Source organism: Venustampulla echinocandica, assembly GCF_003357145.1.
Source record: "Venustampulla echinocandica strain BP 5553 chromosome Unknown scaffold_3, whole genome shotgun sequence".
Classification (NCBI taxonomy): Eukaryota; Fungi; Ascomycota; class Leotiomycetes; order Helotiales; family Pleuroascaceae; genus Venustampulla; species Venustampulla echinocandica.
In genome coordinates, this window is record NW_022474208.1 from 1,694,081 (window position 1) to 1,710,206 (window position 16,126).

The 16,126-nt window shown below is 49.9% G+C and overlaps 5 protein-coding genes across 5 annotated transcripts; 2 read left to right on the top strand and 3 right to left on the bottom strand.

Moving 5' to 3' along the window:
• Window positions 1–1,110: 1,110 nt before the first annotated feature.
• Window positions 1,111–2,653, top strand: BP5553_06151 (Glycoside hydrolase; the record flags this gene model as incomplete). The annotated part of the gene is made up of 2 exons (XM_032014774.1): window positions 1,111–1,318; window positions 1,428–2,653. 2 exons carry the CDS (start codon window positions 1,111–1,113, stop codon window positions 2,651–2,653), a joined length of 1,434 nt encoding a protein of 477 aa, XP_031869455.1.
• Window positions 2,654–3,710: 1,057 nt separating this feature from the next.
• On the bottom strand, window positions 3,711–6,122 carry BP5553_06152 (uncharacterized protein; the record flags this gene model as incomplete). Its single annotated transcript, XM_032014775.1, has 3 exons — window positions 3,711–4,898; window positions 4,953–5,245; window positions 5,498–6,122. The coding sequence occupies 3 exons, from the start codon at window positions 6,120–6,122 to the stop codon at window positions 3,711–3,713; spliced, it is 2,106 nt and encodes a 701-aa protein (XP_031869456.1).
• A 4,225-nt stretch (window positions 6,123–10,347) lies between these two features.
• BP5553_06153 (uncharacterized protein) lies at window positions 10,348–10,999 on the bottom strand (the record flags this gene model as incomplete). Its single annotated transcript, XM_032014776.1, has 2 exons — window positions 10,348–10,404; window positions 10,523–10,999. 2 exons carry the CDS (start codon window positions 10,997–10,999, stop codon window positions 10,348–10,350), a joined length of 534 nt encoding a protein of 177 aa, XP_031869457.1.
• A 725-nt stretch (window positions 11,000–11,724) lies between these two features.
• On the bottom strand, window positions 11,725–15,053 carry BP5553_06154 (uncharacterized protein; the record flags this gene model as incomplete). The annotated part of the gene is made up of 4 exons (XM_032014777.1): window positions 11,725–14,308; window positions 14,358–14,671; window positions 14,729–14,909; window positions 14,980–15,053. The coding sequence occupies 4 exons, from the start codon at window positions 15,051–15,053 to the stop codon at window positions 11,725–11,727; spliced, it is 3,153 nt and encodes a 1,050-aa protein (XP_031869458.1).
• Window positions 15,054–15,409: 356 nt separating this feature from the next.
• On the top strand, window positions 15,410–15,697 carry BP5553_06155 (Molybdopterin synthase sulfur carrier subunit; the record flags this gene model as incomplete). Its single annotated transcript, XM_032014778.1, has 1 exon — window positions 15,410–15,697. The coding sequence occupies one exon, from the start codon at window positions 15,410–15,412 to the stop codon at window positions 15,695–15,697; it is 288 nt and encodes a 95-aa protein (XP_031869459.1).
• Between the last annotated feature and the right edge of the window lie 429 nt (window positions 15,698–16,126).

Genomic DNA, 16,126 nt, shown 5'->3' on the forward strand with positions numbered 1-16,126 from the left:
GGGCCCTTTACAGGCGATTCTACCGGGAAACCACAGGGCATCTACAGGGCTCGCCACCGCGATCAGCGAGCCTGGAAGCTCCGGAGATGCGTTGTACAGACTTGGACAGAGCCTGGAGCACACGTGTACCCGTTTACTGCTGGGTGCAACTACTTGGTACTGGTACGGTACCAAATGGAACTGTCTAACAGGCAATAATCACAATAAATCAACTCCCCGCAAATTGACCTTCTGCAGGGCAACAATGGCTGCGTCTTCCGAGTGGATGGTTGGCGTTGCACTACGCCTCCATTGGCCCTTCGACTCGTCGTAGTCAGGTACCGTACCACTAGGACGCTGCCACTAGGGAGTAGGCGTTCTACAGTGGTAATTTCAACCTGAACCTGAGCCGGCCCCGTCGCCGCATCGTTTATTCTTCAGACTTCAGACTTCAGACTTCCGTCTACTCCAGCAGCATTACGGACTAGACGACTACTCGCCCACCTCCCCAAGCAGCACTCGGGGGGCTGGGCCATCTGGTTGAAATAATTAATCTGTGTTTCTGCCCAGTGGCAGCCCCGCCAACCTGGAGCTAGATGGCCCCTTTACTACCCTTTGTGTGCTGAGGGAGCTTTTAGGCCCAGGGCGTCGCATCTCATTTCATCTTATCTCAGCCCGAATCAACCAATTTGGCCCAATAATAACCATCCGCCCCAGGGTCCCCCCCGGCGGCCACTACTGGCAACCCTGATCCAGCCATGTTGCCCCTGAAAAGCCAAGTCAACAAGAAGCTGTTCCTGCTTTCCCTCGCCGGCCCTGCGCTGCTATTGGCGAATGCGACGCTGCCCGCCGCGGGAGCCTGTCACTGCCCATTTCGTTTGCGCCGCCCTCTTCACCACCTCCAGGCCCCGTTTCCTACTTCTCTCCTTTCTCTCCTCTTCTCTCTCGCGATGTTGATGTTGTGATCACCTCCTTCTCTTTCTCCCCCAAACACCACCACCACCGCTTCACTCTTTCAGCGGGCATTCGTTATTGTTGACCTTTCACGCAGACGAATAACTCTTAAATCCATAATACTCACCTCTACCCATCCGCAGGTCTGATTTACGTTCTCCAGTTCAGATATCAAAGATGAAGACTACCCTTCTTGTGGCCGCTGCGGCCCTGGCCTCCGGCGTGAGCGCCCGTCAGAACCATGCTGCTCGTCGTCACAACCACGAGGCCTTCCACATGGAGAAGAGAGGATTGATGAACACGGGACTCTTGAGCACCGGCGCACCGGCGGCTGAGACGTGCGGCTGCACCACGATCTACACCACAATCACTGGAGAGGGAAGCCGTAAGTAGAGCAGAAAGAGACGGCTCTGGAGAGAACAGTCTTTGGATATGTTGATATATATATATATACACACACACACAGAACAGCCTCACTGACGCGTTGGTAATAGTCTGGTTCCCACCTCCCCCAGCTACCACCGCACCTCCCCCACCACCACCATCCTCCGCGGCGCCTGTCCCTTCGCCAACACCCACCTCGACCGATACCGTTGTCGTCGTGACCGTCCCAGTGGTCCCAACCCCATTCTCAACCACATGCCCAACCCCAGGCGTGTACACGATCCCAGCAACCACGATCACTCTGACCGAGACCAAGACCATCCCAGAGGCGACCACCACCGCAACCTACCCACCCGGTACCTACACCCAACCCCAGGTTGTGACCACCATCACCGAGACCAACTACGTCGTTGTGTGCCCATACACCTCTTCCCAGGCCCCAGCCCCTACTAGCAAGGCTGCCCCAGCCCCAGCTCCAGTCCCCGTCACCACCGCCGTCCCTGCCCCAAGCAAGTCAGCCAGCCCACCTTCCACCGGCGGGCTCGGGTCCTCAGGAAAGCAATGGGCCATCACCTACTCCCCATACACCGAGGGAGGTGAGTGCAAGGCTGCAAATGACGTTGCCGAGGATATCAAGAAGGTCGCCGCGGCCGGGTTCACCACCGTTCGTGTCTACAGCAGCGACTGCTCTGGTCTCCAGAACATTGGAAATGCATGCGAGGCCCACGGACTCAAGATGATTCTTGGTGTCTTCATTAGCAACACCGGAATCGCCGGTGCCCAACAGCAAGTCACCGACATCATCGCCTGGGGCAAGTTCAGCATGGTCGAGCTCATCGTCGTCGGTAACGAGGCCATCTTCCAGGGACACGCCTCTGCCACCGATCTCGCCGTCTTTATCTCTGCCTGCAAGTCTAAGTTCCAAGCCGCTGGGTACAACGGACCCTGCACCACCACTGAGCCCCTCAGCACCTGGCAAGCAAACAAGGGCGCCCTTTGCGGTGCCGTCGATGTCGTCGGAGCTAACATCCACGCTTTCTTCAACCCAGATACCCCAGCTGAGAAGGCCGGTACTTTCGTCAAGGGCCAACTCGACATCGTCGACCAGCTCTGCCCAGGCAAGTCCGGTATCAACTTGGAGTGCGGATGGCCCTCGGCCGGAAGCTGCAATGGCGCCGCCTGCCCCGGTAAGGAGGCCCAGGCCGTTGCCATCAAGAGCATCACCGAGGCCTGCGGAGGTCAGAGTGTCATGTTCTCCTTCACCAACGACCCATGGAAGCAACCGGGTGAGTTCGGCTGCGAGCAATACTGGGGTGTTATCCAACTCTTCACATAAGCGGCTTGAGCATTAAACGAGCCCCCCATCTCCCACGCCCAACACCAATAATAGTATATGTTTTCATTTGTCTCGAAATGGATGGATGGAATGGATATATTAGGGTGGGAAAATGGGGTATGCAGCCGATTGTAGTGTGGAGGGACGGGTGGAAATGCCTTCGTATGAATGAAAACTCTGGCCGGAATGTACAAAGGAAGTTGTGTATATGAAAGCCCCCCATCAAGAGAACCCTTGCTGTATGTATCTTCCCTATTTTTTTCAGCGCCAATGAAAAAAAACACAGAACACCAGAGATCGTACATACAACTTTTTTGCTGGGAGTAGGAGTTTTTTAATGCCGTGTGCTTGCTGGCTGCTTTCTGATGATACTGTCTTGTCTATTTTGCGCGGATGGTGTACGTATCATATTATGTCCTTTTTTGCGTTGAATTCGTCTGCATGTAATTTCTAGTGTCTATTAGCAATGGTAGCTTTGTATGTAGCCTTAGCAGCAAACATATAACAAGTCCAAATGCACAACACAAAACAGCCCCACACTCAAATCGCAACGTATACACATATCATGCATGGTATCGCCTAGTAAAGTAAACTTTTGCTATAGAGAAATCAATCGTAGTCTATTACTATAGCTAGTTAAAACCTAGCTATCATCATCATCATCTAGGCAATCGAACACGCCAAATCCATGCTCTCTCATCGAGGGTTTGTTTCTATGTAGAAAACTTTGTCCATGTATAAAAAACGCCTTCGTTAACAACCCATGGTATCATCTAAAAGAAAGCTCCCCCCCCGTTCCCGAATAGGCGTGGAATCATAAAATTTCGTAAAGGAAAAGAGGTTTACTCATGTTTCACTTTGAGTGAGACATTTAGGGAGGTAGAGCGCCGAGACTGGAAGCATTCTCGACGACTGGTCGATCTTTCAGGGCACTCGCGGCAATTAATAGGAAAAGGAAGGCGCGAGAAGAGGGTAAATGTCTCATCTTTCTTGTGAGACTTTGGTGGTGATATTCGAGCTGTACGCTGGGAAGCTGTACAGAGCTCGCCCCGAGAGCTTAGAAATGCCCGATATTGACCCCTAGACCAGTGGCCGACTTTCTGTAACTGGTCCTGGCTGGGCTTCTGTCGGAGGCCCAGTCATACGCCCTTCCTTCCGGGTTGGGTTCTAGGCTCTGGAAGGCTTGGTTGGCAAAATTACAGCGCTCGTACTGTATTATGCCGCCCCTCATGCTATCGCAGTTTGCAACAAGTAGGTCCTGGCCATCGTTGGCAAAGTCGACGCCTCCGATCTCCCCAAAGAAGCTCAGCGTTTGTTTGCTCTTGAAGGTCTGCGCGTCTATTACGCTGATAAGGTCCGCTGGTTCCGCGGCAACTAGGACTCGCTTGCCAGAGCCCAGAGGTGAGAACCTAAGTTTCCTCACGCCTCCCATCTCCGCTGCGATGGTTGTAAGAGGGGTCGCTGCGCCAGAGGAGGAGGTCCACTTCCTCGCGTCCCATATTTTAATTTGTTTATCCTGGTTGCCTGTTGCGACAGTCCAGCCATCATCTGCCCAGTCGCAGGCAAATCCATAGTCACGGTGGCCCTCTAAACATTGAAGGACTTCACCTGTCTCTGCATTGGTGATCATGACGTCGGAAGTATCTCCAACCATGACACGAAGACGTTGATCTGGAGAAATTGCACTGCAGTTTATGGCGTATTCGTATTTATGTTCCGTTATAAACTTGTTTGTGCTTATATCCAAAGCACGGAAACCCCCATCGTTGGAGGCAAAAGCAGCCACGGGGAGGGAAGACGCTCGTGACAAGTGAACCTGAACATGGTTTGTGATGCTGTTAACTTCGTCCGTGATAAGGCCTTCAGTATGTTTGGTATTTTTGGGTGCCATCAAGTTCACTAAGGCATACTCCCCGCAGAAACCACCCGCAACGAGGATATTATGCGCCGTGGCCAAGGTTGATATCTGGATACCCCCCGGAAACCCATGGAATGGCTGAACGGTGGGATTCGTCAAATCCATTACCACGGAAGTTGGTCCTATTGAGTTGGTAACGCTTGACGGGTTCCACTGGAATATCCTCGACTTTCCAGCATAGAACACATGCCCTCGATTTGCACACGCCATGACATTCCTTAGTTGAAAATGTGTTAATCGTACGTGATGATCAAAATCCAACCTCCGGAATTTGAAGAAATTTTGATTATTAACTAGATTAACCAGCTTAATGCCATGGCGACGTGGCTAAGGATTGCGATTAGCATCTGTAGGTTCAATATCAGAGAGGGTATAACTTACATGCCGCTGGTTTCTAGGACATGGGACATTGGTATAATTATGATATGTATGTCGGCGCATCTGTGTCGCCTCTTGTCTTGAAACACCAAGTTCGGCCCAGTTGATTCTTTGAATATCGCATAGCTCGCCTCGAAGATCAGAGCAACGCACGGGTTCTAGGTCATCGAGAATACGTTGATGATGAACGGCCCCGAGATTGGGTCCCCGTTGGCGCCTTCTCTCTTCTTGTTGAGAGACAGTCAACCCCCAACTATATAGGAAGTCGCCTAGACTTAAATTCCAATGATCTTCCACTTGGTCATAGTCAGCATCAGTTCATAAGCTAACTAAATGATAATCTTGGTGCAAAGGAGGCATAGTGAAATTTGACAAAGGGGCCTGTAGCAAGGCTGCTTTGCCGTAAAGATCGGACCCATTTTGTAGTCCTGTGGTTGGGGTGTAGATCAAAGAGATGTCATATATGAAAATGAAATGGTTCTCGGCGGTTCGCCGGAACCAGGGGATTTGTATAGATAGAGAAGCTGAGGGCGAAGGAAAGGACGTACTGTTGTTCATGTGACCGCCCATCTGCTCATTCACAACCACTTCAAACTGTTCCTGTCCCTCTTGTAGGTGCTGCAATTGTTGCGACAACTCTGACATGGCCGCCGGCAGACCTGAACCGTCTGGTGGCATAGACATGCCTTCAGCTTGAGTGGTGTCTAGACTCTCATCGCTGTCGTCGTGGGTATTATGGTACGGCTGGCCGGGATTGTGGAAGGTATTGGGGTAGGTATTGGGGTAGTGGAGGTCGTTCTCGTTATCTGACATGGAGTCAAAGTGAGGGTCCATATATACCTGGGCCAAGTTCTCACTTCCCATTATATCGGCATCTATCATATCCATTTCAGCATTTAACAGATCCGAATGTGAGAATGCGGTAGTCAGAGGCGCCCCTCCTTCTGACATGTCTTCGTCGTCGTCCGTCGCGTCGTGGGGATAGGCGTGGCTAGGTTCCTCCATATTCACCCGATCGTCCCAACTGTTGTCCAAATCTGACCCAATGTTACTTATGGGTTGCGCATAAGCAGTTGCCTGAGAAGAATGTGTATCTAGATCCATAGCAAGCTTGGTGCCATTATCTAGGTCTTGTTGTATCGGGGGACCTTGTTGAAGCGGGGTCAGTGGCATAGCGTTGCGTGTGTTGGGATGGGTTGGGTTGGAGTTGCGTTGTATCGGTGTTTAGGTGGTTGGGTTTTGTTAAGTCGAGTTTCACTTCGCTACTCGTTCACCTCTGGGCGAGGTCATAGATGAGACGAAGCTGAAGGTGTGGAGAGGTTGAGGCCGAGGGTGACGTTGGGCGGATGCGGATTCTTTGCACCAAGTAGCCGAAGCAGAGGTGGAGGCCCGGATGTCTGGAGGATGGCCGAGGACGACCGACTGCTGCACCGATGGGGAGGGGGATGGATGGCGATGGGGATGCGTTGTAACTATCAGGTTTATGGCGCCGATGCTGCAAAGGCTGCGTGGGTGGTCGCAATGCGATGCCACGACTGGCGGTGGGTGGAACAGAAGCGTGGGATGTGGCCAGAGGCTGAGGGTGGCGGATAGAGGAGAGCAATCAGCGTTCAGAAGGGACAGGTAATACGATCACGTAGTAGCAGTAGTGAATTGTACTTGTAGTTGCAGTTACAATTGCAATTGTCTTAGCCAGTCTCTTATCTCCCTCTACTTGGTTGCGAGGAGCGTCTAAGAAGTAGAGCTGTTACCATCCCGCAAGGTTAGGTTGCAAGCATACGAGGCTATTGGAGACTCGGCCAAGGGTCTAAACTCTATCTTGCCAGGCGCCACGCCTTCGCCTCTATTGTGTCTCTTGTCTCCAACTTGAAGTTGCTTCTGCCTACTTCTACACAAGAGCCTCTCCTCGACTGGTACTTTGTCCTTCGTCCTTTGTCCTGTCGTATTAGATAATGTCGTGGTTACCGCACCTCCGGGCTGGCGGGGTCCACTGCTGTGTCACGTGGCACACATCACGCATCACGAAGATCTTCAGCCCCTGGCTGGGGATTTAAGTGGCTTGGGATATTACATCCAATATATGGCCTCTCCTATCTTTGTTGGGGCTCGCTATCTCGGGACTATGGTACGTACCTCGTATGTGCAGTAGGCAGGTATATCGACCTGCATGGGCGAACACGAAACATTGAGTAGAAGCCAAACACCCGCAAGTTCGTGGCCGAGGCTATGCAGATTCTCGGCATCGGCATCTGGCTACTCGAAAGCACCAAGCAAGTACACAGCATAGGTCCAAGTACAAGTACAAATACAGTACAGTACAGCCACAGCCACAGCAACACCTACAGGTCTACAGGTACAGTTGCAGCCACGGTTCATGACGCTGAAGCTCGCGGCAATAATGAGTTTAGCCCCATTCACCTTCTTCACGGATCGTTTCAGATCCTGGGTTGCGGCGCCTATTCACGTCTTGATTGCTTCCTTTTATTAGTTGCCACACACATTCAGCCTCTGCGACCACGTTGGTAAGCTCGTTCTCTCCTTTGGGCTCATCCCACAGCCATTCCTATCACCCGGTCACGAAAGCCCTCGGTATAGTGCTGCTGTCTGCGCTACACGCCGGGTAAAGGAGCGAGGCCTGCTTTGGATTCGTCGTCCTGGTCTCTATTCTCCCAACGCGGCTTGTTGCGTCTCTGATTATAAGGCCGAGCAATTTGCCTCAGCCTTCGCCTTCTACAGATTTATTCCACCAACCGCCCGCTGAAACCCAGCTCGAAGTCTATTTTTCAATCGGTATCAGGACCATCCTTAGAAGCCCATTTCAAGTTCGAAAGGCCACTGGAATTTCTGAATACTTGCGAAGTTGCGGTACGTGGACCATATTACCGCGCCAGTCACGGCTCCCCGCGGTTGAGATCTGAGGGATTACACGCCGAGGGATATCTTTACTTGAACAAGCAAGATCAAGGGTATGGTGTTGCCGATGCAACATGAATTTCCGGGGCAAAGATGTCCGTTTCTGTGGGTGTGCTGCATTGCGTTGCATTGTCCGGCGGATGAAACCTCCACCAGCTGTGGGTGTGCCCGTCAAGTTGTCCTCATGGTCGTCAAGAACCTCGTATTACACAACCAGAGTTAATCTAGCCAATATCTCTAATTGATAGGCCCCCAACTGAGACCCAGCATCCTGGGGTTTTCCCGAGCGCAGGAAGTACCAAAAAGAATTTGGTGTCCCCCTGGGGTCAAGAGCTAGGTAATGACTGGGCTTAAAATGTGATGGTAGCGATTCTCCGTACGTGCTTTTGAATTTCTTCTGTGATAGACAGGCGGCGCCTTCGGGTCGGGCCCCAGAAGCGTGGCGTGACGAAGAAGCGATTCTAGAACAAGGTTCATTGCTTTTTCAAGAAGCAAGTTGCCTTGATACGATGCGCTGCCTAGGAAACTGTATATATTGCGGAAGAGTTACGGCTACAGAGCCGAACAAGTTCCTCACTAAGTAGCGGAATGGTCAAGGACTACCTAACAAATACCTCAAATCCTACCTGTCTCACCTCCATTGAATCGCCTCACCTTCGTCTCCTATATCATCTAGCAGCAAATAGTTTTTTTTTACTAAGCGCTGATCAACGCTGGTCGCTCGGGGAAAAAAGTGATAGAAAATTCGATTTCCCCGCGATGAAAACCTTGAGTCGTACGACGAAACCCTGCAAAGGCTATCCGCATCTGCGGCTTTCCATTTCAGTCAGCTTTGAGTCAAATTCTCACGCCAGATTTTCTTGATCATATTCGGCAACGCCAATAAGCAAAATAAAGAAGCAGAATACCGATGCGTGAAAATAGCGATGAAGTCCTCCTCGATCCTCGTTGTTGCCTACTTTTCGCTGTTCGCTTGATTTGTGATTTGAAATTTTGGTCAGCGGACCACCCATGATATCTAAGCGGATTATGAGTCTGTTACACAGTGGAGGTAATAGGGCGGTCTGTCCTGAAGGGCCGCTGATGAACCTGTGATGCGGCCTTATTGAGCTTGCGGCATTCTAATTTATAATTCGTACTACCTGTCTTGGGGTTAACAAAAGCATTAATAGGCATGTTTAAGTCTCAGTTGTTTCGATATCATCAAGCGTTGCTATTTTCTATAGGTTCTATGAATTAGAGTCTGCGCCTATCCCCCTGGATCCCGCTCGTGAGGCGTCCTCCTGTTATATCTTTGAGCATAGGAACGACGGCAATGACTTAGCCCATGGCAAGATTTCCGTCCTGGATATTAAGCTATAGAGCAGGCCTGCAAGGAGACAATAGCCTGGAAATTTACAAAGCCAAAGCATCTCCGGTTTTGGGATTCCAGTAGAAAACTCTATTGGCCTCACAAGTGTTATCTCCACAGCCAAAAAGCGATTCGAATATCTCTGATACAACTACTCCCGGCCGCTAGTTGTGAACTATGTCGACAAATCGCCCTATTAGCCGGCGCAAGCCGATGATCGCATATGACTGTTTGATGCTTGATTCAGGTTATAGCCAATAGACCATGTCCACACAGGTTTTATGGCCAAGGCGCGTTTAGGAAAGACCAAGCTAGGGTTGCTGTTCAAGAAAAGTTACATGTCATAAAAGCGGGTTACAAGTGGCGCCATATGATGACCAGTATGAGCTCTAATAAAGCCACCAACGCATGCGACTGCCCCAACAAAATTGGCGGCGATGTTGCTTTCCTAACGGGCCCGCCAATGGTTGCGGCCCGTTCCGCTATGCCAGAACCGAAATGTAACACACGTGATGTGGTTTGCATAGAGGTTCGGAGGGAAGACGATATCACTACAAGATGTGAAACTTCCTATGATATTGTTAACAGCGAATGATTTAAAAGTTGTAGGGGAGGAAATGGCACAATTAAAACCATAATATGGAGTTTGTTTAACTAGCGGAACCCTATAAGTAAGAATAGATATCATATCATTTTGATAATTCCGTGTACAATATATTGCAGAATATTTGTTTGGGCGGAAAGAAAGAAAGGTGCCAAATGTTCAGAGGCCACGTAAGAAGGATCTGGAATACTCTTGTGATTTTAATTATTGTAGTGACTAACGGTTTCCAACTTGCAATCCTACAAACAGTCCTTCATGGACATGTTTAAATGAGAAGTAAAGGGCTCGCCCCTTGCTCCCCTTACCATATATCTCTAAACCCTCTGAAAACCTAAGCCCAGCACAAAGAGTTCGCCATCCAATCCTATAGGAACACCATCTCCACGCATAATCTGACATTGGAGGAGAAAAGAAACATTAATCAACGCCGAAGCTACCTAACCGAAAAGCCCCCAATAGAGCTCTCTCTTGACAATATAGATAATGCCATGTAAGAGCCCTGGGTACTTGCCTGTGCACTAAGCCGCCCTTTAAGCAAAGACGAAGAAGCTTAGTGCTCCGGCGAGGAGCAGAGAAGCCATAGTGGTCTATATTCACGTACTTGTATTAGCATCTCGCCATCGCCAGTTTCAATACCATATTATCACACAGAAACTCATTCAACCTAGCAATTCTCGATGGTGGAAAGGAGAGAAGCAAACTTACAGAGACTGAACCTCTAGCAAAACTGCCCTCCCCAGTCTGCGCCGCGCCCGTCCCACTAGGGTGCGCCGTCTTCACTGTGCCAGTAACCTGTCCACCACCACCACCACCACCACTACCATGGCCACCGCCGCTAGTCTTTGTGGTTTTATTCTCCGGCGTAGTCTGGGTCCCATTGTTACCTGTACCAGTAGTTTCCGGTACAGCGGGCGTCGTCATGTGGGAACTCATGCTCTCGCTGGCCGAAGATGCCTTTACGGTGGAGGTGTCGCTGCCATGTGTGGTTGGTAGGTTAGACGAGAGGGAAGGGGGGATGGTGTTGGAGGGCATGGCGCCGGAGGGAATAACATCGGAGATGGTGGGGATAGACTGGGGAACTCCGTCAAGGGAGGGGCTGCCGGGGATGCCTGGGATGCCGCTTGGTATTTGGGCGGAGACGGCGAGGAGGAGGGAGCTGGTTGTGAGAAGTTTGAACAGCATGTTTGAGTGTTGATTGATTTTTTTGGGGATGATAGATTTTTGAGATGGGGATATGATGGTAGAGAGAGATTGAGGGTGAATGTGGAAGTAGTTGATAGAGAGAGAGGATCAGTGAAGGAATAGAGGGTTAAAATAAGAATGTCTTGTTTACATTGCTGATTGTTGCAGAGTGAAATTCAAATATGTGTTGTTGTGCATTTCTAGGCACATTCCTAGAGGTAAATGGGGCCGATAGAACACTTGTTGTCAGGCGAGATGTATGAGAGGAGAGACAATAGCGAGGAATGTTAAGGAAAGAAGCAATAACGAAGGAGTAGGGATTGAAAGGCTATGCCTTCATAAATCTGAAAAGTGATTTCATTTTGTAGTAATAATTACACAGTCCAAACGCTCTATATGGCCTGGAAAATTGAGCAAACTATGCCCTCAAAGTTTTCTTTCTAATAATGTACAGTACAGCTGCCATTCAGCATTCCAAGTGGGTTTGGTGACACTATTTATACATATAGTAAGACACGGCCACGTTCATCCCTCCTCTAAATCAGGACGGGAGGATGAATGGGCTTTTGGTACAATATTTTACATGACCGTACCGCTTCCGAGTCTGCGCACCACGCGCAGATCCCGTCGCGGAGCAACCGGATTTGATTTGCGCTTCCGCGCCTGTTGCTTGAAAGGGTTTCGACTATAGGGTTGCGTTCTGTGGAGAGTTTTATACTCAACGACTACGCCTCCTTGTCACTTTCCAAGACACCTTTGCGGCGCAGGATTTTGACAGCTACTTGACCTGATGCGGTATTGATGTTTTCAATCTCCGCTTCGAGAAGATCACCTGGTTGGATAGCATCGGGCCAATTTGGCATGTCGAACCTGACAGGTGCCAAGAATTCATCAATAAATCCAAAGGCAAATGTCTTGGATTCACTGATCTTTCTTACGGCAACAGTAAGTGGTGATGGAATCTCTGCCTCCTTAAAATGCCAAGCACGGACAAGAAATTGCGCAAACCAGGCTTTCCGTGCGTCATTTTCAATCATCTTTAGATTCCTTTCTCTGGTGTCGATGCGAGGCAATAACGCATCAAGCTTTTCTTTCGTAAAGGGGAGAAAGTTGTCCTTTGTGTTGCCAATGAGGGAGTGACCTAGTCGATGCTCTTCTCGCAATGCGGCTTCTATCTGCCAGTGCACGAGCAAATCGGTGAATCTGCGCAGAGGGCTTGTGCATCTTGATATCATCTCTGCCCCGATTGCTACATGCGGCCCAGGAATCGTGGATGGTTGGGCCGGCCCAATCAGGTTGAAATATTCGGACGCAACCTCAATCGGTATATTTCCTCCTTCATCTCGTGATGGGAGGACCACATTGCTAAAAAAGTCTGTAGGACTCTCCTTGGCTGGGTTACGCGGGGTGATGCGGTAAATGCTTGGAATGCCTCGCATATAACACCACCTTGCAGCAACTTCGCCAGCCAGCAACATTAGATATGGCACGGGGCTAGAGCGCTGCAGGTCGACTGGAGCGGGCTTTGTGACCTTAATTGTAGGGTCGCCATAATGGCAAAGACTGAAGGTGGCGGGAGAAGGTGTCCAAGGGGCTCCGTTGAAATCAACCGAGATTTCTTGATTTTGGTTCCCAATAAACGTACCACCTCTGGCCTGCAAAATTTTGGAACGGGCAAATCCAAGTCTATGTAGTATTTTAAGCGTCTCCTTATGAGCAGTGGAGAGTTCATCTTTTTGGGTGAGTGGCCTGGATGGAATAGTTGCTGAAGGACTTGAACCGACCGAATAAGTAGCTTCGTAATTTGTGCGCTGCCCCGAGGTTCCAGAGGTGACTTCGTCAAGAACGGCTGGAGTGATGTATACGACGTTGTGGATGGTGCCTGGTGATATTTTTTGATCAAGAATATCCCCACTCGAACTTATCTTGGCGCTAATTGTCAAACAGGGCCGTCCAGGAGCAAGACTGAGCTTCGATGCAACGAACTCTGGCTCAATCATAAATTGAACATGGTCTGGCAGATAGAACGTCTGCATTTGGTCCTCGGCATAGTATCGAACTCCACTTTCCGGGTGTATATGTGATGCTGGATCAGCAACATGAACATGTACCCAGTACTCACCATCTACGCCAGTCGCTTCTATCGAGATACCGTCGTCAATTTCGTGAGCACCGACATCGTCAATACAGAACACAGGAAGATCGCCCCAGTCCTTGCGCATATAAGCCAGCCTATCCTCGGTGAAGTCTTTCTGAGCATTGCTATCAAAGTTGGGTCGAAGCCTTCGCCCAAAGTGGGGTATTCTAAGCTCGTAGGGGGCTCGAGTTCCCCACGGTGGAATGGCGCCTATTTCCTGCAAAAGAGTCCATCCCGTATCCTGGTCCAATGCCATCCCTTCATAACGGCCAACCGCCCGCAGAATTGCAGAGGCTATGCTATGGAGCTGTGATGTATTGGAGAAACTTTTCAAAGCGCTCCAAGATTCGATAAATCGAATAAATAGGTTATCCATCTCGGTAAATGGAGCTTGCTTTGAACCTGTTCGATAATGGCTGGTAGCTTCTAACTTTGATGAGGGCCCGATAGTTCCAAAAGGGGTGAGTTGCCGGTTCTCTCGGCCACTATCAATTAGACGTCGACATTTGACAACAAATCCACGGAGGGGGCCCAAAGTGATAGACGGCGCGCTCTCAGCCTTCCCCGCGATGTACATGCGGACGTGATCAACAACCCTATTAACCTCCTTTACTTCAATATGCGGAAGAATCTCATATTCGCCTCCTGCACGTAAGGTCCCCTTCGGAGGAACTCGAATCCCGACGTCACTGAGCATAAGGCGCCGATGTATCGCATAAAGGATAGGCTTGGCGAAATTACCATGATCATCCTTCAATAACGCTGGTCCATATAACATATCCGCAATAGCCTCAAGGCTCGCATGGCGGGGCCGAAGCTCATCGGCGATGCGCTTATGAACATTTTCCAGCTGCGGAGCCATTTTGAGATAGGCCCTGTCTGCTTCTTCCCAAAAATCTTGCATCTTACGAAGAAGACCCTTTCCAATGTTTCTAGGAAGCGCGTCACTGAACGGGTGTAGTCTGTCCACCATATCTGCGGAAACGGCCGAGGGGTCCGGCAGGTAAGGGAGTATTTCATCAATTGCGTTGGGTTGCACAAAGCCCGGGACAAAGAATTTCGTTACGCTGCTTCGAAGGCTTGCCCATCGGCCTGTCATAGTATAGAATTGACCATGCTGCCCGACGTCCCGGATAAAAATGGCAAGTTCTGGCTGGCGAGTGCTCGTAAACCTGGTGACATTTAGCGCTTTGCACATCACATATCTGTTATGAGCCTTACGAAAGTTCTACAAGATCTCCGGGAAGTAGAAACATTCGACCTGTGCCAATATCAACGAGATCATCTTCATCGAAGCGAGGTATAGCATCTCCGCCATCTTCATCAGCAACCTCTACTTCGTTGTTTGAAGGCGGCCGCGCTACAGTGTTTGATATAACTTCAGTTGTTGGGCTATCGTTTTCATGTATTACAGGAGCAAAGCTAGGTAGGTGATCGATCTCCCATTGCTTTAAGCGATCCCTCGTGTCTGACCCTTCGGGTAGTCGTAGTTTGGAAAAGATGTCGGCGGCGGTGGGTACAACGGCTGCTGGACGCTACACATTTTAGTTAGATCTGCCATATAAGGAATATACGGAATATAACGAGCATACAGCAATAGCATCTTCAAGAGGCCGATGTGAAATGTCCCCCCAGATTCGGCGAGTTCGTGGTAATGATGGCCCCGAGCCCGACCTGACGGGCCGTCGTGCGTTTCGACTGCCCCCTGAAGCTTGATGAATATGTGCGAGACATTGCCAACAAACAAATGGTCGAATAGCCTGCTTTCGCGGACTAAAAGTACGCAACATAGCCTTGTACCGGGACAGTTGGAGTTGGGTGGGAATGGAGGATCATGACCTACTTCGCAAGCGGACGATCGATGTATGAGAAATTTCCGGGAGACGCGACTTTTTTGAAAAGCGTGACATCGGCCATCCGTGCACGGATTTAACGAACCGCCATCTTTTCAGTCTCTCCACTTTCAGGTTTTCTCGTTATTTATCAAATATTCAGTGCCCCAACCATACTGCTGCCACGACAGTACAACCCGCCACATATGCTACTTCCAGCTTCTCTAGGTATGTCAACTATGTCGACAATTTTCTTACGTTCCAGCACATTGTGATGAACAATTATAGCATGTATTACCTGAATCAAGGCTGTTTTTGCAGTCTTGAATGTGGACTACACCAAGATCTCTGACATTTGATGCACACTCCCTCTTCACGATGTATAACTCAATTATTTCTTCAACTAACATCGCATTCAAGCACTCATCGACCACAGCCGCCATGTCGACTGCCTCCAAGCCGCCGGCTGGCCACTTCACCATCCTCTATTTCGCGTCCGCTAGCTCTTACACAGCTAGGGACTCCGAGAACCTGCCGGCTCCTCTACCGGTTTCGAAATTATTCGAAGTGCTTGAGGTTAAATACAGCGGTATAAAGCCTAAGATTTTAGATAGCTGCCTGCTCACGATTAATCTCGAATATGTTGATGTCACCGATGATTCTGCGAGTGACGTGGTCATAAAAGAGTGTGATGAGGTTGCAATCATCCCACCTGTGAGCTCTGGATAACCCACAATCGTGGCGTAGGCTTTTGCTCATGCCCATTTATCCAATGGGCTATGTTGCTTCAGACCTGTATAGACACCCCTACCAATCACCAAAGGTCCACCGAGATCCCGCGGGATACCCCAACCAAGAATCATAGGTTTGGGCAAGCCACAAGAACGAATCCGAGGCCTTATCAAAATTGGTAGGCGATGGATACGGGAGAACCCTCCCAATTCTCACGGTCTGCCATCCAGCAGTGGCCTGCTTGCGGACCCGTCATCATTGATGTCGACTAGCCTGAGCCTCCAACCTTTCCACCATCCATGACGATAGTATTTCCACACTTTCCACCAGTCCTCTTTCCTAGCCCGCCATCTGATTTGGGCCTTGCGTCCTACTTTGAATCCCACTACAGCAAGTCCGATGGCTGCAAATGTTGCCAATACGGAG